The sequence below is a fragment of the Cyanistes caeruleus genome, chromosome 16 (genome assembly GCF_971803275.1).
Source record: "Cyanistes caeruleus chromosome 16, bCyaCae1.hap1.1, whole genome shotgun sequence".
Lineage (NCBI taxonomy): Eukaryota > Metazoa > Chordata > Aves > Passeriformes > Paridae > Cyanistes > Cyanistes caeruleus.
The window spans coordinates 2,148,847-2,170,237 of record NC_141716.1 but is presented as its reverse complement, the minus strand read 5'-3'; the positions used below and the strand labels follow the sequence as shown (position 1 = coordinate 2,170,237).

Below are 21,391 nucleotides of genomic sequence, written 5' to 3'. Positions count from 1 at the left end.
CACATAAAGGGGGTTAGAGCCGAGTCACAAAAGGCACTTGGGAAAGAGGAGAAAAGGTAGCGTGGGGTGCAAGAAAATCAAATCCCCATTGTAGCCAAACTGTCTTTCCTGGAAATCCTCTGGATTACAGCTCTGTCTTGCAGCAGGATCCAATTTATTATTTCCCTTCCCTTCCCTTCCCTTCCCTTCCCTTCCCTTCCCTTCCCTTCCCTTCCCTTCCCTTCCCTTCCCTTCCCTTCCCTTCCCTTCCCTTCCCTTCCCTTCCCTTCCCTTCCCTTCCCTTCCCTTCCCTTCCCTTCCCTTCCCTTCCCTTCCCTTCCCTTCCCTTCCCTTCCCTTCCCTTCCCTTCCCTTCCCTTCCCTTCTTTACCTGTTCTTGCTCCTCTCCTGCCTTCTCTTTGCATTCTTTGAGCATTTCTGTGCAGTTTCTGTCTAAAACACGGGATTCAATCATTTTTGTCCGGATTTAATGGCTAACAACCACCCACAGTGAAGGGAATTTTGCCTTCTCCGCTGATGCCCACATGACCTTTTCTGGTTACTCAGCCGGAGAGGGTAAGGGCAGTTCACACCCCACAGCTTCTTGTTCCTCAACTCCATGCACTTTTCTTGTTCCGTCTTTTTAAAGTGCAAATGCTGCTGGAAAACTGAAGTACTCTGCCACCTGCGCTCTGCGGGGTGAGCACCGCGGGTGCTCGGACTCTAAAACACGAATTAAAAAAAAGAAAAGAGCTACGAGACCGCTCGCACGAACGCCAGGCGAGGAGCGGAGCCACTGCCTGCGGTGTGGCCACCGCTGGGTCCCTTCCTCCTGGGAACGGGGCAGTGCATCCCCGCATCCCCGCGATCCCATCCCCGCATCCCCGCATCCCCGCATCCCCGCATCCCCGCGGGTCCCATCCCCGCATCCCCGCGGGTCCCATCCCCGCATCCCCGCGGGTCCCATCCCCGCATCCCCGCGATCCCATCCCCGCATCCCCGCGGGTCCCATCCCCGCATCCCCGCGGGTCCCATCCCCGCATCCCCGCGATCCCATCCCGCATCCCCGCGGTCCCATCCCGCATCCCCGCGATCCCATCCCCGCATCCCCGCGATCCCATCCCCGCATCCCCGCGATCCCATCCCCGCATCCCCGCGATCCTGTCCCCGCATCCCCGCGGGTCCCATCCCCGCATCCCCGCGGTCCCATCCCCGCGGGTCCCATCCCCGCATCCCCGCGGGTCCCATGCCCGCATCCCCTCGGGTCCCATCCCCGCATCCCCGCAATCCCAGCGGATCTCATCCCCGCGGATCTCATCACCGCCATCCCCTCGGGTCCCATCCCTGCATCCCCGCCACCCCAGCGGGTCCCACCTGCGCATCCCCGAGATCCCAGCGGATCCCATCCCCTCGGGTCCCATCCCCGCCATCCCAGCGGGGTGAGGCGCTGGCTCGGTGCCTTCCCTGCCTCTCCTGAACCCTTTCATGACCCGCCTGCCCCGCGGGCTCCGCGGGCAGGGCCGGGGCAGCCGCCCCAGCTCACCCCACCCAGGGCTCCCATTGGCGCGGATGAAAGTCCAGCACCTCGGGCTGCTATAAATGCACCTGTGCGAGCCCGGGGGCCGGCACTGCGGCCATGGGAGGCTGCAGCATCCTCCTCCTCCTCCTTCGCCGGCTCCCGGCCCGCACCTGCGGCCGCGCCGCGTCCTCGCTGAGCGCGCTGCGGCCGGCGGAGACGCTGCCCGGGCCGCCCAGCTGGCCGCTCATGGGCAGCCTGCCCGACGTGCTCTGGAAGGGAGGGCTCAAGAGACAGCACGAGACGCTGGTGAGGCGGCGAGGATGAGGATGGGATGGGAATGGGGATGAGGATGGGATGGGAATGGGGATGAGGATGGGATGGGAATGGGGATGAGGATGGGATGGGAATGGGGATGAGGATGAAGATGGGATGGGAATGGGGATGAGGATAGAATGGGGATGAGGATGAAGATGGGATGGGAATGGGAATGAGGATGAGGATAGAATGGGGATGAGGATGAAGATGGGATGGGAATGGGGATGAGGATGAGGATAGAATGGGGATGAGGATGAGGATGGGATGAGGATGAAGATGAAGATGGGATGAGGATGCTGCGCCGGGCAGCGCCCCGCGCTCACGGCGGGTTTTTCCCCGCTCGCCAGGCTCAGTACCACCGGAGGTTCGGGAAGATTTTCCGCATGAAGCTGGGCGCTTTCGACTCGGTGCACATCGCCGCGCCCTGCCTGCTGGAGGCTCTGTACCGCCGCGAGAGCGCCTGCCCCCAGCGCCTGGAGATCAAGCCCTGGAAAGCCTATCGCGACTATCGCGACGAGGGCTACGGGCTGCTCATCCTGTGAGTGGTACCCGCAGCATCCCGCGGTCCGGGGCTGCAGGGGGAGCGGGGGTCCCGGGCTGCCCTCATCCCGGCGGTGCGATGGAGCATCAGCAGCGCGCACCCTGCGGCATTGCGTTTCTTCTGTTTGCGGAATAAACTCTCCAACCTCGCTGTCGTTGTCTCAATCCAGGGAGGGAAAGGACTGGCAGAGGGTAAGAAGCGCCTTTCAGAAGAAATTAATGAAGCCCGGGGAAGTTGTGAAACTGGATACGACCATCAATGAGGTACCGTGCTCTGAGAAATCCCTTCTCTCTCCCCGCTCCCCTGGAAACCCGGGGAATTAAAGCAGCTCCGGTTTATCTGGAGAGCTTTATTTGCTCCACGGTGATAAAACCACGAGTTCACACCCAGATCAAGGGAATAACAAGCACAGACTGATTGCCAGGGTCTGGGACCACACAGAAACCTGGAGCCAAGGCTCTCTCCACAGAAAAACAGGATTATTCCATGAGGATAGAGGCTCCTGCAAACAGCTTTTCCTGTATTCAGTAGTTTTTGCCTTTACCCCTTCATTCTTCTGCTCCTCCCCTGAGGGAACACCTCTGTCCTTAACCTCTGTGCTCCTGAGGGAGCATCTGAGATAAACACCTTAATCCTCAGTTGTGAAACCCCAGTGCTGTCCCAGAGTGAAGGATTTCATCCCTGTGAGGGAAGCACAGCTCATCAAAGCACGAGAGTTGTGTCAAATCCAAGCATTTGTTCACACAGGGGGAAGTTGAATCTTGTTCAAAGAACAGGGAACAAAAGGATTCCTCTCATGCAAGATTGTTATCTGCTTAAAAGGCAGCTGAAATGCTGAATTACACTGGATTTTTATTAGTTGATATCATTTTATTCCCTTCTTTTCTCTCTTCTCTCTCCACCATTTAGGTCCTGGAGGACTTTATGCACAGAATAGATGAAATTTGTGACCACAATGGACAAATGGAAGATGTCTATTCAGAATTCAACAAATGGTCTTTTGAAAGTGAGTGGGAATTTGCCTGAGTGTGGTGCACCTGCCAGGGCATTGCAGTTAAAACACGATCAGAGATGAATGTGTTGGCTGATTATTTCCAATCTCTCAGCTATAATATCATGGAAGGAGTTGCAGAATTGTCAGTGCAAAATTCACCAGCACAAAATTTCTGCATGGCTTATAAAAATTCAAACATTCCAATGATTTAGAAATCAAAAAACTGGGGGGATTATAATTCATTTATCTAGGTTGGGATCAGATAACACACAGCCCTTTATGCCCATCTGATATTTAATTATCACAGTGCAGGATCAATGAACTATTCCAATAACAGGGTGTTGGCTGTAGTCAAAGATTGGAAAATCCCATTTCCAGTGTTTACACGGGGATTGAGAAGGGCTGGAATGAGTTACCAAGACAGAGCCTCATCCTTAGAAACCTTTCAGAGCACACTGAGGAATCTGCCAGGAGTGCCACAGGGCAGAAAGGGGCTCAGTGATTCCCAAAAAAAAGGGATGGTTTGGGTGTAGTGGCTGCACCAGCCCTGCCAGACCTGAGTGCTCTGGGCTGGCTCCTCTCAGAGCCCCTGGACTGAGCTCCTCAAAGTGTTTTGTTTTTTTTTCCACTGGCAGTGGTGATGGCTGCTTTTGGAAAGGGAAAAATAGGAAATGACAGCTTGAAAAGAAAGAGGGGAAAAAGAGACAAATGGAAAGTGGTGGAGTGTGGGGTGGTGCCAGCGTTTACAAGAGGTTTGTGGCTGTGGGGAGGAGCAGGCAGTGCTCTGGTCAGTGGCTCTTCAGGCCCTCTTCTCCTGCCACTCGATTTTCTTCAGTAAAGTCACCAAAAATGAGCCAAATATCCAGTTCTGCCGCTTGTGAGGGGATCAGTGGCAATCCTAATTTGTGCAGAAATATTGCTGTAAGGGCCCTGGAAACCCTCCAGACAAGCAGGAGGTGTTTTACAAGTGCTGCTCTGACAGGTCTGTATCAAAGAACATTTTCAGAAGGCTCATCCAAGCCATTCCTTGTCGCTAAACGATGCATCCCACGCTCCTTTTGTTTATAAATGTAATTATAATATTGCCTAACAACAGGTATCTGCCTGGTGCTGTATGGGAAGAGGTTTGGCCTCCTGCAGCAGGATGTAGAAGAAGAAAGTCTGAACTTCATCAAGGCTGTAAAAACGGTATGGAGGAGTCTCTCCTGGGGCTGTGGTGGGTTTGTTACCCCTGGCGTCAATGAGAGGCAGCAGTGTAGAGGAGTCAGCTGGGGAAAGCAGCTCCAGCTCCTGTATCCCAAAGGTGCCCAGCTAATCCCAACCTCCTGCCTCCCTTCTGGAATGCCTGACAGGGAAATGCTGAGTGGCCATCAGGGCAATCCTGGATGGAGAATCAGCTTGGCTGGTGACTCTGCTGCTCTCCTGTGCTGCAGCCCTGCAGGGTGGGGCTGGCTTAGTCATTCCCACAGGCACGGCTGCCCTGGGGTACAAACCTGCCTCACTGACTCAGCCCTGCCCAAAAACACCTTGTCCCACTCTCAGCAGGTGCCTAGCATAAATAGGATGCATTCCCTACTGAGGAAGCTCCTGGCTGTCCCTAATTTTTACCTGGATATGCCCTAATTAGACTGACACCGTCCTCTCTGGATGGGAAATCCAGAATTCCGCCTCCCTGAAAACTTCTCCCTGCTCTCCAGCCTCGTATTGTTCAGGGATTGCAAATAGATGGATTAAAGAGATTAAAGAGAGGTTTCCCCACCTCTTTCCCCCCACAGATGATGGCCACTTTCGGGATGATGATGGTGACCCCTGTGGAGCTGCACAAGGGGCTCAACACCAAAGTCTGGCAAGCTCACACCAAAGCATGGGATGATATATTTAAAACAGGTCATTATTTAACCCAGATTGATCTCCTTTCCTTTTATCTCTGTCTTCTTGCTGGAACTGGTCTGTTCACACTTGCTGCTGTCCTGTGCTGCTGTTAATTCCCGCCTTCAGCACGGATTAAAACACCTTTGCTGTACCTAAACACGGATTTATTCCCACATGGGAGCAGTTTGCAGTGACTAACACCCAGCTTGTGGGGCAATATTCAATTCCCAGGGAAATCCCAGGATTCTGGGAGCCAGCAGTGTCACAGCACCACTTTAAACTATCATAAAAGTAAATTTAAAATGCATAATCTCTTTAAAGGTGAGGGTATGAACAAAAAGGGACTTCCTTCAAAGACTCATTTTCTTGAGAAACCAGAACTGTACATGCAACAAAAACCTGTCTGCTGAAAAAGAAGATATAGCTTTTCTGAGCAACCTGCATCATAGATGGAAATCTTAAAACCAGAAGTAATTAAAATAACAAGGTGCAGTTTGACTTTTTGATGACATATTTTGACTATTTAAAATGAGTTGGCCTTCCAAGTTTAAAAATTACTCTAATTTCAGATGTGAAGTTAAATTTGTATTTTTAATATTTTTAAATGTCATTGATTTAAACAGTGAGAGGCATAACTAAAGGTTGAGAAAGCTTTTGAAAGGTTGTAACACTGAGATATTTCCCTTGGGTATTTGAGTCCCAAGCTTTTTTATCCTGCCAGCCACACACTCACTTATTTTATTGTTTCTTAGTTTATGAGCTTTGGGAAAGACACTTTAAACCAGCTTTGCTCAGAAAAACCAGTTTGACACCTTCACTTAAAATGAATTATTCCTTACAGGAACTGTTTTTAACAGCTGGAATACTCACGAGCAATATCTGTTTATTTTTATTTTAAAAACCCCAGCATGTCAAAATTTGGCATCTCTTTGTGCCTTCCCCTGGTAAATCCAAAGTTTACATTTCCCCTTGGGGGTTCTGGGTGCTAAATCCCTTTGATTTTTTAACACCTTGATCCCCTTTGAAAACCCCAGGTAATAAATTTTACACGCTCGTGTTTGCTTGCTGAATATTTCCCTCAACGTGTCACCCATTTCCTCCCTAGTTTAAGAGACTAGAATTCCTAAGAGTTCACAGAGCTCCTCTGTTGAAAAGTGATTTTTGAGACCGAGTTTTTTTTGTTTGAAAAGTGCAAATACCGTTCTTTATTCCCCAAAAATGCACTCATTATTTACCCACCGCTTGGAAACAGAGCCCGGCTTGGCGCTTCTTTCAAATCCCGCCCGAGGAACGCGGGTTTGCTGTTGTTTTTATGGGATTTTGAGGGATTTTCCCATTAATCCTGCCCTCCTCAGCCAAGCACTCCATCGACTGCCGGCTGCAGAAGCACTCAGCCAACCCCCAGGAGGATTTTCTGTGTGACATCTACTCGGGGGGACAGCTGTCCAGGAAGGAGCTGTACGCTGCCATCGCGGAGCTGCAGATCGCTGGAGTGGAGACGGTAAAGCTCATTTTCCAAGGGTTTGGTTCTTCCCAATTCCCTCCTTAGGTGCAAATCCCCATGTGGAGATGGTAAAACTGATTTTCCAAGGGTTTGGTTCTTCCCAATTCCCTCCTTAGCTCCAGATCTCTGTGTGGAGACGGTAAAACTGATTTTCCAAGGGTTTGGTTCTTTCCAATTCCCTCCTTAGCTCCAGATCCCTGTGTGGAGATGGTAAAACTGATTTTCCAAGGGTTTGGTTCCTCCCAATTCCCTCCTTAGCTGCAGATCCCCGTGTGGAGATGGTAAAACTGATTTTCCAAGGGTCTCAAATCATCCCAGTTCCCCCCTTCCTTCCACAATCCAACCACTGGCACACCTGGAAGTGAGTTAATCCTAAAGTTGCCTCAGTGGCCCAAGTGGAAATGGATTTTTTACCTGAAATCCCTGGGGTTTTGTTTTTTTTTTACCTGAAATCCCTGGGTTTGTTTTTTTTTTACATGAAATCCCTGTTTGTTTGGTTTTTTTACCTGAAGTCCCTGGGGTTTTTTTTAACCTGAAATCCCTTAGTTTTTAATTCTGGAGGACAACTGGGACTGCTCATAATCCACCAGGCTGTCAAAATTCCATAAAGCTGTGCCCATCCATAAATGTTGCTTTGAACTTTGGGCAACTTCTTCCTTCTGTCCCTACAAAAAGAGGACTCAACGTTTCTTTTCGCTTTGTTCCAGACAGCCAACAGTTTGCTGTGGGCTCTGTACAACCTTTCCCGCAATCCACACGTCCAGCAGAAGCTTTTCCAGGAAATCCAGAGAGTTTTGGATGCTCAGAAGAGCCCAAATGCCGAGAGCCTGAGGAATATGCCTTACCTAAAAGCCTGTCTGAAAGAATCCATGAGGTAAAATTCCCAAATAACTTGCAAAACAATCACCAAGTTTTTTCCCAGCTTCTTTGTACAAGGGAGAAAATTGTCCAGAATTATCCAGCACACAGAATTTTGTTCATCTTGCTGTTTGAGGGGGAAAATGAGAGAATAAAAGAAGGAAAATTGCTGGGAATTTAACCCATTGTTCTCTTTCCCTGCAGGTTAAGTCCATCAGTGCCTTTCACCACTCGCACCATCGACACAGAAATGGTTCTGGGAAATTACGTCCTGCCCAAAGGGGTAAGTCAATTAATTCAGTTTACTGGGATGTTTTTCCATTTATTAATTTCCCTTTAAACCACAGAAGTTGCTCATGTTTCAATTTCAAACTGACATTGCCAAAGTGCCAGCCCCAGGACAAGGAATGAGGGATTCACCCCAAGGTCTCCCATAAACACAAACCCACGCCTGCCTGTGCCGCTCTTGGACAGAAATATTTGCCTGAAATAACTTTATTCCAATTTTTTTCCTCCCCAAATTTTCCCATGATTCTCTGAGGAAACCACGACCTTTTCCATGTTCCATTTAATTTTTCGGGAATTCCATCACCTCTCCTGGGGAAGCTGCTGCGCGATGTTTTTCCATCCCGGAGCCGATTCCCTCGGTGATTCTCTCTCTTTCTCTGCTGCAGACGGTGCTGATGATCAACAGCCATGCCCTGGGCTGCAGTGAGGAGTATTTCAGGGGCTGGGCTGAGTTCAGGCCCGAGCGCTGGCTCCAGAGGGGCTCCATCCATCCCTTCTCGCACGTCCCCTTCGGCATGGGGAAGAGGATGTGCGTGGGGCGCCGCGTGGCAGAGCTGCAGCTGCACCTGGCCCTCTGCTGGGTGAGCCCCCCAAAAAGGGAATCCTGGGGGGGGTTTCTCTCCTCCAGCTGGCCAGATCCTGATGGGAATGTTTCATTCCAGCTGATCCGTAAATACCGGATTGTGGCCACGGACCAGGAGCCGGTGGAGACGCTGCACTCGGGAATCCTCATCCCCAGCCGGGCGCTGCCCATCGCCTTCCAGCCACGAGCAGGTTTGTGCTGGGGCTCTGCTGCTCACTGCAGCCTCTCTGGGGACCTGCTCTGGGGCTTTCCAACCACTGGGACTGGGAGAGAGCAGCTGTTTGTCTGCTCCTCATTCTCACACTGCCACACCAGCCTCATTCTTTATTTTAACAAATTAAGTGCTGTCCCAGTTCAGTATTTTAATAGGAAATATCCTGGGTTTTGCACAGCTCATGGCTCTGGAATTAATTTTATATCCACATTTTATTATAAATTTATACCCACATTTTTTGATTTTTATACCCACATTTTCTCTGCGTGATGCAGATCACAAAGGGGGAAATGAACATAGACCCAGGTCTATGCTGCAGGAAATAACAGCCAGTGTTTTGTTTGAACTTCTCCACTGCATTCCCAGAAGATACTTCCTGGAAAAGAGCATTTGATCTTGAATATCAATTTGCAGATTAAATAAAAGATACCTTTGTGAAGGAACTTCTCACTGAGAATTTAAATAACAAAACTTCATTTGAGGCAGGACAAAGAAAAACCTATTTGTAAATGGTCATGCAGCATTGCAACTTCTATATTTTGAATGTAGGATTTTCCCTCTCACAAGTTTATGCAAACAAACCAACAAAATAACTTACTTGTGCAAAAACCTAAATTGAGAAAACAAGTCTCTGATCTAGAATTAAATCCTCCAATTAGAAATCAAGGACTTTTCAATACTGGGGAAGATTTTTCTTTATTTTTTTGCCAGCCAGCATCTCCCAGTATAATCTGAATATTCACTTCTTTAACTGAAGTTTGCTCTGTGCTCTTTGCTTTGATATAATCACTATAAAGATTCTTTTTTTGTTCAATACAGGTTGCAAAAAATAAAGGACAGCTCTGCTGCTGCCTGCTCCTAAAAGGGAGACAGTGGGAAAAGCTCTGGAGGCTCCAGCAGCCAGGGAAGAAGAACGGCACCACATCCCCTGAACAACTGCTGAGCCTGGAATAGCAGCAGGAAAAGCTCCCAGACTCTTTTATTGAGAAAATGTGCTCAAAAGGAGAGAAAAATACCAAGTGCTTTCATAGAGCTGTGGCAATCCAGGGATTTAGTGCAGGATGAGCCCTGGGGGTTGTTGGACAGCCCAGTTTGGGGAGAGCTGCCTCCAGCTGGGGACCAGTCCCGGCTGGAATGGCCCTGGGAGCTCAGAGTGGGAGAGCTTGAGGGAGGGGAAATGGCCTCAGACTTCCCAAATTAGCAGTGCCAGGAGAAGGGAGTTGGGAGTCTGGAAAAAGGCTAAAAACAGGGTTGGAAAACTGGGCTAATTAAAGAAATAATTTCCTTTTAGCATTCTTCACTGCCTGGATAGGAGGGAAATTGGGACAAATGCACCTGACAGGATTGAGTGCTTTGCTCTGACAGTTCCAAGCTTGTGCCTGACACACCCTCTGTTCTTCCCCATGGATTTCCCTCCCTCCAGCTCCTGCACAGCCCATTCTATCCCACTTTTATTGTAAAAACTTAGTGGCCTTTCACTGCATGAAAAGGCCTGATCCAGAAATGGAGCCACTGGAATCCTATGGATTCTGCCTCTGCGGAATGAAGATTATCCTAACAGGATAGTGACACGAGATTAATAACATAAAATTGTGTTTCCAAGAACAATTCCACAGGAAATGAGGACCCTAAACATTTCCAAGGGGTCTGTTTCTCATGGAGACTGCAATATCCAAAGGTTCGAATTGCCCTGCATGCAATACTGGATTTTGGCTGTTATGGTCACTGCTTTTACACTTTTGCAGTTTCAAGTACAGCTTTATCTCTATATATAATCCTGAATTTATATTTTTTTTACATGCTGAAATGATGCAAGTTCTTAGTATTTGTTGGTCTCTTGTTTTTCATTTGTTCTCCTGTGTTACACTCAGACATGTAAATGCATCCCTGTAACAATGTATAAAACAGTTTTTGCATTATCTGAATATTTCTAGGCAGTTTTGTAAGAAAATAAAGAGTTCTATTTTTTTTCTCTATAATTAGTCTTGCATTATTTATTTTAAAGTCTTTGCAGCTTTACAAAAGAGGCTTCTGCATCCTTTTCTCTGCTTGCCGTGGACATCCCGGGGCTGGGATTGGGACATTTCTCAGCCATTACAAGATAAAATCCACAGAAAGTTCTGAGGAAGGATGAAAATAGCTTGAATTTTTTCAGAATCAGAAGAAATTATGCATATTTAAGAAATGCCACCCTTCCTGGCGGGGTGAGGGTGCCACTGAGAGCAAAGAGGATGGGACATCAATCCCCAGGGAGATTTGTGTAGGTTTGTGTGAGGGCTCTACCCAAAATCCTGGGACAAAAACCCACACCAAGCCCCTCTTTACAGCATTATAAACCCATATTAGAGCCAGTGGAGCTGTGCCAATACGGCACGAGCACTAAGAGAAGGAGTTTGTTCAATTCTGGGCATCTCTGGCTGCTCACAGTGCTCTGATGATGGAACTTGCAGAGGCAGCCGGAGCACAGCGCTGTTATCTGCTGAACTGACCTTGGCAGCCTCGTTATCAGCTCTTTCGAAACCCTCGATTGCTCCTGGGCACTAAATCACAGCCCGATATTTACTGGACCGATCAGGATTTTTGCTATTTAAATGTAGTGGGCTCAGAGATGCAGGCGGGTGTTGCTGTGAGGGAGGTTTTGATTGATTCTCTACGAGCTCAGGTACAAATCCCTGCTCTCTGCTGGGTGACCAAGGGTCCAATAACCACTGACCTGGAAAATTGAGTTCCGGAATCTTTGGAGCTTTTTCAGGTTCCTGAAGTTTGCAAAGAACTTCATTAATCTCCTACCTCCAAGTAAATGTCCAAAGCAATTTACTTAGGAAATAGGTAATTATCAAACTACACAGATAATGAATGACCAAGCCAGACTTCCCCATCCAGAAACCAGCAGAGCTTTCTTTCCCCTCATATTTCCAGAGCAGAAACCCAGCAGGATGCCCTGAGATTAATAAAAATCTGGGAAACCTTTTGCCCAGCAGGATAAACCCAGTGCAGTGCTCATTCAGAATTTCCATTTCAACACCGCTTCCCTGTGATCATTTCCTGCAGTCACTCCTCAGAGGAAGGATCAGAACTTTAATGGAATTAATTCCTTGTCTCAACAAGGAAGGGAGTGAGGTTTACCTGTCCAAGAGGAAGTGAATCCTGCTCAGGCTTTGGGCATGTTGGAATTGGAAAGGCAAAGCTGGAGCCAATAATCCACGCTATTTTTATGGATGAGAAGTCTTTAGGTCTGACAATCTGGAATTTTTGATCTGTGCTCTGCTCCTGACAAGCTGCTGTTCCTCAGCTCTGAGTCAGTCCTTGCAGAGGGATTTGGGCACCTTTCCCTGCTCTCACCAGTGACAGAAAATCCTCAGGTTTGTCCCCTCCAGCCTGAGAAGGAACTTTGTGCTCAACAGCCAGAGGCAGAACTCACATCTCAGTCAATCCTTTAATTAATGGTGTAAAATAACTCAAAATCAAAAAAATTAATTCTGTGGATTGTTCACAGCTGAAGTTCATTTCAGGACAAATGTTCAGAAAATCCATCCCATGTCTCATTTTAAAGATGTGAAACTTCATTTTTAATTCAGTGGTGCTGCACGTGGGTGGGTGGGTTTTTAATGCATTATCACTCCTTAAAAAAAGACAAAGTTGGACAATTTTCAGTCCTCTGTGGCAAATATCTTGAAAATTTATGGAGGAGTTGTAGATTTAGCAGAAAAAAGCTGGTTTTGGCTTCAGATAATTGAAACAAGAGGTTTATTGAGATTGAGGCTACCAGCAGCTCATTAATCCCTTACCCTGGATGTGTGAATTCCCCTGAGAACTCGGCCATTGATAGCTCAAGGTGTGGGTGGCTGCATTCAATTTATTTTAATGTCTCCTTTCAGGCAGGGCTTGGAGAAAAATGTGAATATTATATTATGAAATTGAACATTGTGCCTGTTCACTTTTATTTATTCTTGGGTGTTTTTGAGTATCAGAGTTGAAGAGAGTGAAAACCAATTTTTCTTTCTTGTCTGTTCACCTAGAACTTCATGAATGCCTCATCCAATTCCTGCATGGATTTTGTCTCCTATATTCCCATACTCCTTGCTAGCAGAGAATGGACTACATTGAATTTCAACTCTTGTCCACGGCTTTTATCTCAGTTCTGTGATCTCTGAGGCTTTGGAACAACCTAACAAGTTAAACTTCAGCTGGAGGACTTGGATCCAGGAGGAATTTTAGAGAACTTTACATTATTGTAGGGTTTGGATGGAGCTGAACATTTATGGAGCAATAATTCCTGACAGGAAAAGCAACAGCGAGGCCTCCCTATAAAGCAAAATATTTTTCTCCGAGGGACAATGTCAAAACAAGTGTGGAATGGAATGTGGTTAATAATCAGGGAAAATTATCCTGTGCTTCCTTGGGCATGTTCCTCTCAACAAGTTCAAACTCTTTGCCTCTAATTTTCCATGTGTTGAGTGAACTCCAGACAGTGGGAAGGGAAGGGAAGGGAGAAGGGAAGGAGTCAGCTGCTGGCAGGGACAACAGCAGGGCAATAAAGGGGAGCCAGGAGTACAAAAATTACCCCAAATTGAAATCTGCACGTCCATGGTACTTTAACCCTCCACTATCAACTCAGGTGTCCTGAAAGGGGAATGGAAATCAGAGTCTCATCTGATTCATGCTGCTGGTGAACTGTGCTCCACAGAAAAACAGGAGATAGGAGAGGAGCAGGGGAATGCTCCAGGTCTTGTTTACCTCGCTGCAGATGGACTTCCAGCAGCACAGAGCTGGCTGAAGGGGAAGGAAGGAAAAAGGTTCTCCAGGTTTAATGGAAGTGATGGGAGGAATGTTTGAGAAGCCCCAGGCAGAATGGGTTGCACTTGCCCAGACTTCCAAGCTCCCTGAAAAATGCCCTTCCTGTTATCTCAGTTCCACCACGGGAATCACGGGCAGTTTTGCAGCTGAGGTCAATGCCTGACTGAGGCTCTGTCCCATTTTTCTCCAGGGCAAAGGTACCCAGATATCTGCCAGGGGTCAGCCGGGAGCCAGCTCAGCCGTGGGCAAAGGCCACCCCTGCCCAGAGCTGGGAGCTGCCTTGGTGGCTCGGCAGGGACCTCCAGCCTGAGCCTGGAGACCCCAAACGCTCCTCAAACTGCTGGGGTTGAACATCTGTGCCACAAAAACCACAGCAGAAAACCTCAGCTGAACAAATTCTGGTCATTTTAAATGGGAGCTGAAGTAGAGCAAGGAAGAGTTTGGGAGGGAGGTTCTGGGCAGTTTGAGAGGATAACTGGGGTCATCCACACCTTTTGCTCTGCCAGGTTTTGGTGCTCTGGAAGAATCCTGTCTTCCCTCCGAAGGAAAAGCTTTAATGCACATTGCTCCTTCTAACATTCAATATTTCAACACAAGTGAAAGGCTTCAAAGCACACTCCTCTAAAATGAAGGGAACAGAAGAAAACAGGAGATATTTGAAGTGCTGTCAATGATAGAAAGGTCTCAGGTAATTCAATAATTCTTACTGGGAGCTTCCACTGCCGCTGGGGGTGGCACTCAGTGCTCTGGTTTAGGTGACAAGGTGGAGATTGGGCAGAGGTTGGACCCTTGGAGATCTCTCCTGATCTAAATTAATCTGTGATTCTGTGATTTGGGACATACAAAGGGAAGCTGGCTCCACAGATCAGGCATTTGGTTTTCCTACGAAAATTTAGTATTTCAAAGTTCACCTCTAAGTGCTCGTTCCTGGAAGGGCTGATAAGAAGTGCAGGCTGAGGGAAGCATTTGCAGGGTGGTGAAATATCATTTTATCAGATTTATTGGTTGCAGCAGGAGTGGTGCATCCTACCTACCTATTAAATACATATTTGTGTCCAGACTGGAAAGGATTTTTGGGGACAGAAAGAGCCATAGAATTACAAAGAGAATTCAAGCCCATAATTGTGAGGATATTTCCTTTATTGACCTGTTTGTAGATGATGCTTTCATTTAGACACCTGGAGCAGCAGTTGATGGGAATCAATGGGAGTTAAATTCCCCTGAAATGGAGAGAGCTGATCCCCTGGAGCTGCTCACACCAATCCCAAAGGAGAGGGTAGCTGGGGGAATTTTTTAGGTGTGGTTTGCTCGCCTGCAATAAAAGCCCTGTGGAGATTGCACCCCAAGGAACTTTGTGGTTCACAGACTGATTATGAACCCTTGTCCTTCACCCCCTTTCGTGAGCAGGGATCCTGGGACTTTGATCCAGACAAAAACCTTTTTGTGCAGGGCTGGTTTTAGTAGGATCACAGGGCTGCTCTGACTCAGCTCTTGGCTGCAGAACTGCTGCAGTCAACAGCAGCCCTGTGGCACCAATTCCTACCTGGGGATGAGACCTTGGAGCTGGAAAGGGCCAGACCACCCCCATGTGCAGCCAAAGGAACCAGGAAGATCCCCAAGGTCTCTCTTAAGAGAACTTCAGGTACTGAATCATTTAGCTGGAGATGCAGTCCCTCAGGTTCTTAAATATTAAAGAGAAATTAAGCCACCTAAAACCAGCAGGACTTTAGTTTTTTATTCTAAACACTAAAATTTCACTTTGGATACACAAGAACCTCTCAGGACTTCCCTTCTGGTCGGAAGGAGTAAAGAACTAATTGCACAAGGTATTTTTTGTTGCTGAACAGTAGCAAAACAACTTCCCAGCACAGGGCCAGGCTCTGAGGGAAGCCTGGCAAGGAAGGTGTGCCCCAAGACATTTTCCAGGCAGGACAGAAGCTCCAAATGCAGTTGATTCATAACTCTTGCAAATCCCCTCTTGCCCAAAGGCAGAACTGAAAGGGAAACTCATTGCTTAAAGAATCAGAGTCAGCTGGGAGCCAGCAGCAAACCCCTGCAGTGGGGAAGTTTTATTTGTCTGTGGATACAAATGAATGGAATAAAAGTTTAAAAATAGCACATTATGCTGCCTGCAGGAGGGGTTGTTCAGGGAGGGACGTGGCTGATGCCAAATGTTTGATGTGTGCTTTGATCCAGCAGCAGGGTTCTGGGCAGGTGCCCTCAGAAACACAGAGCACAGAGGGGTTTTTATTGCATATTTTGCATATTCAACATCCCCTGGGGAAGCTGCTGCTTCCTCCCAGCCCCTCTGGGGTTGTGCTTGGCACCCAAAGCCGTGCCAGACTGGAAAACATTTGTTTTTTGTCAAAATATTTGTCAAAAAAAAAAAAGATTTGTGACAGGGAGAGAGAGGAGCTTGCTATTTATAGAAATCAATGGCATCCAGGGGGAAAAAAAGAAACAATAGCAGGAGCAACTGGAATTTCTGGGGGAAATCAGAGCCCCTGGGCAAACAGAGGAGTGGAAATAGCATTTTCCTGAGGGAGGTTAGAGCAGTGTCAGTGCCCTGCTGTGGAGCCACGTGCCCCACACTGGCTGAAGGACAATGGGAACCAGGTTTGACATTTTTCTAGACAATCCTGAAATTTAAAATTCTTCTGCACTTGAAAATCTGATTGAAGCGAAGGTGGCTTTTTAGCAAAAGTTTGGGAGAGGCAAAACACATCAGCTGGATGCAAATCTTAAGGGAAGGAACCTTTTGGAAAACTTGGGGTTGTTTTTAAGATTAGCTGGGCTGTTATGAGAGCTTCCTCCAGGACAAAGATTTTTCTTCCAGTCAAGCTCCAAACCTGCAGTTTTCAGCATTGTTATGTCAACAACTCTTCATTTTCATTTTGAAAGGGCATTTCATGAAAACCACCTCAGTCTCATGGCATGTTTTGATTTTTAGAAAGCAGCTCCACCCAAACACCTTCAGGCACAGCATCATCAGGCAGTGCCATTAAATGGTGTGAAAACCTTGCACTACCTCGGTCTGAGCAGGAAAACTTCTGCCAAAAATTGAACACTTTTGGTGCATGGATAGCACTTAAATTTTCAGCAATATGCAGCCATTTCTGCCTTGCTGCTCTTGTCTGGGCAGACAGAGCCAAGTGATTTATTTTCAGTTGTTAATGCAGAGATAGAGCTTTGCTTATCTGGCACGAGAGCCAGGCTGTAATCAGTGCTGGGGAAAAGCTGCTCCTGAGCCACTTCCAGCAGTCTGTGCAGGACTTCATCACCTTAGCTTGCACAGAAATCATAAATATGACATTAACAGTAAAAGATTTAAAAGCTCAGGGAGCAGCACATAACTCAAAGTTAATTCTGCCATTATCAGAAGCAGGTGGACTCCGTCTCCTCTGCTTCCTCTCGGAGTTCTCTCGTTTTGGGCTGAACCTTTCCACATTTATCACTGCTTAGGAATTGAGGCTCCATCGATTCTCGCCCTCAGGGCTCAGCTCAGCCTGTCAGAATCCTTCCTCTTCCCTCCTGGAATCCCCCACCCACCCAGTTTCTGTCATTCCCAGAATTTGGGCTCTGTTTTCTCAGCCTACCCCAAATCTTGCTTTGGGCAGGGGCAGGCATTGCAGGTAACACCTTCAGCTCGTGTCCATCACCAGCCCATCCTTGATCACAGAATAAAACAATTAATAAAACACACTGAAACATCCTTGAGCTTCATTTCTCCTCATCAGCTGAAAAGTAAGGGGGAAAAAAAAAGATATATATTAATTTGGAAAAACAAGAGATATTGTAAATATAAGAGATGATGGGGATTCTAACACATTCATTCCACAGCTCCTGAGGAATTCAGACCTGCCAGGGATCAGTTAGTATGTGGGGATTTTTACTAAAAATAGTTAAAGTTTCATCAGGGTTGGACTTTTGTGTGTCTATTTTTGGCATCCCTCGGTAGGAGAACGCACTGGCTGAACCTGCACTCCCACCCTGTGCTCTGCTATTAATAGCAGGGGGTTTAATGAGTAACCAGTGCCAGGGCATGGGGTGAGGGGGAACCTGGAGACCTTTTCCACCAGAGACACAAAAAGCAGCACAGGACACGGCCTGGGAGGCTCCAGGATGGGAAATGTCCCCAGCTGGGGACAGAGCAGCCCCAGCCTGAGTGTCACAACCGGTGCTGCCACTGGTGACCCCCCAGCTGTGAGGGAAGGTTGGGAAAATTGGGATTGCTCAGCCTGGAGAAGCTTTGGGGTGACCTCACTGTGGCCTGAAGGAGCTGCAGGAAGGGTGGGGAGAAAAAATTTATAGGGATGGAGGGACTGGACACAGGGAATGGCTTCAAACTGACAGAGAGGAGGGTTAGGTGGGATATTGGGATAAATTCCTCCCTGGCAGGGTGGGCAGGCCCTGGCAGAGGAATTCCCAGAGCAGCTGTGGCCGCTCCTGATCCCTGGCAGTGCCCAAGGCCAGGCTGGATGGGCTGGGAGCTCCTGGGACAGTGGAGCTGTCCCTGCCAGGACAGGGATGGAAAGGGATCAGCTTTGAGATTCCTTCAACCCAAACCATGCTGGGCTGAACTGTGGCCAAACCACCCCCAGATTCCCCCTCAAGCCCCCAGGGGATGTAGGAAAGGGCAGCACAGGGCTCAGGGAATCTCCTGGGAGCAGGGATGGGGCTGACGTGGGATGCAGGCTCACAGCTCCGCACATCTTCCCAGATTTCCCAAATATTGCCACATCAGGAACTGTCCTGAGTCTGGAAAGCAGGGCAGAATGGTGGTGTCAGAAGAAGTAAAAGATCATTTTAAGATACTCTGTGAAGAGAATGAGGGTCAGGATGTGACCCCAAAGTGCCCCCACGGTGCAGCAGGGGCGAGTCAGAGGCAGGGTGTGGGGAAGCAGCACTCTGCAGCCGTGTGACCTCGGGATAGAGCAGGAAAACCAGCAGGAACAGCAGGCCAGGAGAGCTGCAGAGCAGTGTGAGACACCCTCATGAGTAATGGCACTTTTACTTGAAAGGTTAAGTAAGAAACAGAGCGGAGTGGTGGTGGCTCTGTTCCAAGGATAATATTTGGACTAACGCAGCAGCTTTGATCATCCCACCACACATCATGTTTATTGGTGAGAAACGCCAGCCTTTTTCGAAGCTCATGTGGATTTCCTCTCTTTTTGATCTCTCAGCACCCTCAGCTTTCCTGTAAATTAATCCATATTTATGATAACATGAGAAATAAAGCGTTCTTTGTTTTTACATTTTCCAAACTGGATGGGATTGAGGCAAATAATAAAACCCAGCAGAATGACTGGTTGCTCTTCCCTGCTCTCACAAGTTAAATATTCTCTGTCACAGGCACACTCAGAGCAAGATTTCCACCAGCTCTTAGCAGGTCAGAGCACAACAATATTTCCTGCTTTGGCAGTGATGGTTAGAATGGCAGAATAATGGCTGGCTGTGCTGGAAATGACCATTTCCCTTTTCTAGAGAGATCATTAAAGCTCCATTAGCCTTCACCTCGAGGAGTTTGTTCTAGCAGAGAAGCTGTCATTAATTCTGTGTGTTAATTACCGGGTTTTTTTCAGCCAGAACTGTCAAAAAGGAAAACTGTGGACATTTGGTCCAGCAGGGCTTGAGTCAAGACCACTTTGTTTGTACAGAGGATACCAAAAATATTCAGAGATGTAAAAGTCTTTGTAGCCACTGTTTTTCCTTTGCCATGAAAGTATCTAGAGAAATTATCTCCCAAATTTCTTCTCTACATTTTCACTGAAAATTTTCAGCTAGAACTGCTTCTGTGTTGAATTTCTTTCTCTTTTACCCTCCCTCTCTGTCTCACCCAAAGCAGAAGCATCCTAAACCCTGAGTTTGCTTCTGCATTTTAAGTTTTTCCCCCACCCACCCATCCCATCTCCACATTGCTCAAACTTTCAAGCCCGGGTTTGCTGCTGCCAACAAAAGCATTGGGATAAGTCAGTGCTTTGAAAAAGTCTCACTGAATTTTCTTTAATATTCTTGGGCAACCTGGTAGGAAAAAGCCAGTAGCAAAGGAGGATTGGCTGGGAGGAACATATTGCAAAAGGTTGTTCCTCCTTCTTACCAGCAATGAGCTGCGTGGTGTGGACTGGAATAAATTCCTCTTGGAGAAGGGATGAGTGAGTTTGCTGGGATTATCAGGCTTGCCCATGAGTAAGAGCACTGCCCTGGCTTTCAGCAATTGCTGATCTGAAGGAAAACAGTTCCCATCTTTTCTCTTTTATTGGACACCATTAAGGGTGGAAATAAAGTCCATTGGAATTTGAGGTGTCTGAATCTTGGAGATACATCTTCAGTAGTGTTCTAGCAGCTGGGTGATCCACCAGAGCTGCAGAAAGCTCACAAGGAAGTATAAATATATTTATTTTATCATGGTGTGGCTTCTCTAAACACTGCTTTCAGCAGAATTCCCTTTGGGACCAGGTTCAGCCCTCAGGAATGCAGAGCCTGGAGCATCAGGGCAGCCTTGAGAAGGCACAGGGAGGCAGGATGGACCCTCAGCAGCAGGAACAGCCCAGTCCTGGCTGTTCCCAGCCCTGAAGGATCTGCTGAGTGAATGAACTGCCCCAGCTTTGGGGGAAACACGGCTCAGCAGCAAACCCAGCTCACCCCGAGCGTGCAGAGCAGATCTGCAGCAGGAATCCCTCCCGTGATAAGGGAGAGGCCAACGAGTGCAGCCCATCCCAGCCCTGGGAGTACGTGACCCATCCTGTGGGGTTCAAACACCCCTGCCCTCCTCCCGTGAGCTCCAGCACCAGCCAGCAGCTCCAGGAAAACTACTTTGGTCATGTCTTCCTCTTAATTGGAAATTTAGAAAAGAATATCTATAATAGTGGGGTTTTTTTCTCCCCTGAGAGTGGCCCCAAACTGTGTAAACTTTCAGGTTAAGTGCTCAATTAAAAAGTCAAATTATCCAAATAGAAAACTGAAGTGTCAGGCAATAATTGTCCACTGGACTCCGTTACCTGAGGAGTTCATTGCACACTGACCTCCATTAAATATTACCCAAACTAGTGGTACGTGTAGTGCTTCCTAGCAGTTATTTATAACTCCTCAAGACCTGGAGTTAGGGAAGTGCCAGGGTCACTTTTCGGAAGTGTTTTCACGTGAAATTTGCAGGATACACAAAAACAATAAAGATGCTTTTAGAATTGCCAAGCAATTTTTTTCCTGGGGGAAAAAATAAAAGTCCCTGTCTCTCACCAGCATTACAGAAAGTGACATTTATGTAACAGAGTATTTCAGCTGTTACTAATACTTGCTGAAGAAGTCTCATTTTAAGGAATGCACGCACAATTTTCCTTTGGGATTTCTGTTCTGACTCAATGCTTCAAGCTCATTCTTTATTTTTGACCAAAAACTCAGCTTCTGTTGATGCCGTGTCTGCCTCTAGCAGGGGACAGTGACATATGGAAATCATTCCCTCTGTGACCCCTGCTCAGCACCATTGGGAAGGAATTCCTGCCTGGGAGGGGCTGGGATGGAATTCCCAGGGAAGCTGAGGCTGGAAGTGTCCAAGGGCAGGCAGGGCAGGCTGGGCAGTGCAAGGTGGAGGGATGAGCTCTAACATCCCTCCCAACCCCCTGGTTCTGTCATTGTGCACCACGCTCTCCTTGCTGCTCCCTGGGCACGTTAAAGGTGCTTTCCAGAGCTGACTAAAATGGGTGGGTTCCTTTCCCTGGGGTTTGGACGTGTCCAGATGAGACCTGGAATGATTCTGCCTCTTGCACTCGGCAACCCCGGCGCTGCCACATGATGCAGAGATCCCCTTGTCCCTCGTGTGTCCCCTCTGGAAGTCACATGCCAGCTGCAGAAACATTAACCACGGTGTCCTCTGCAAACCCAGACCCCGCTGCTGCTGGGGGATGTGGGCTAGCCCTGATATGAGCTAATCC

At 47.9% G+C, this 21,391-nt stretch overlaps 1 protein-coding gene across 1 annotated transcript; it reads left to right on the top strand.

Moving 5' to 3' along the window:
• Positions 1-1,581: 1,581 nt before the first annotated feature.
• On the top strand, positions 1,582-10,645 carry CYP24A1 (cytochrome P450 family 24 subfamily A member 1). Its single transcript, XM_086852754.1, has 12 exons — positions 1,582-1,803; positions 2,160-2,350; positions 2,523-2,616; positions 3,263-3,359; positions 4,444-4,535; positions 5,123-5,234; positions 6,575-6,720; positions 7,431-7,597; positions 7,786-7,864; positions 8,256-8,450; positions 8,532-8,643; positions 9,486-10,645. Exons 1-12 carry the CDS (start codon positions 1,615-1,617, stop codon positions 9,497-9,499), a joined length of 1,488 nt encoding a protein of 495 aa, XP_086708880.1. The 5' UTR covers positions 1,582-1,614; the 3' UTR covers positions 9,500-10,645.
• Positions 10,646-21,391: the final 10,746 nt, after the last annotated feature.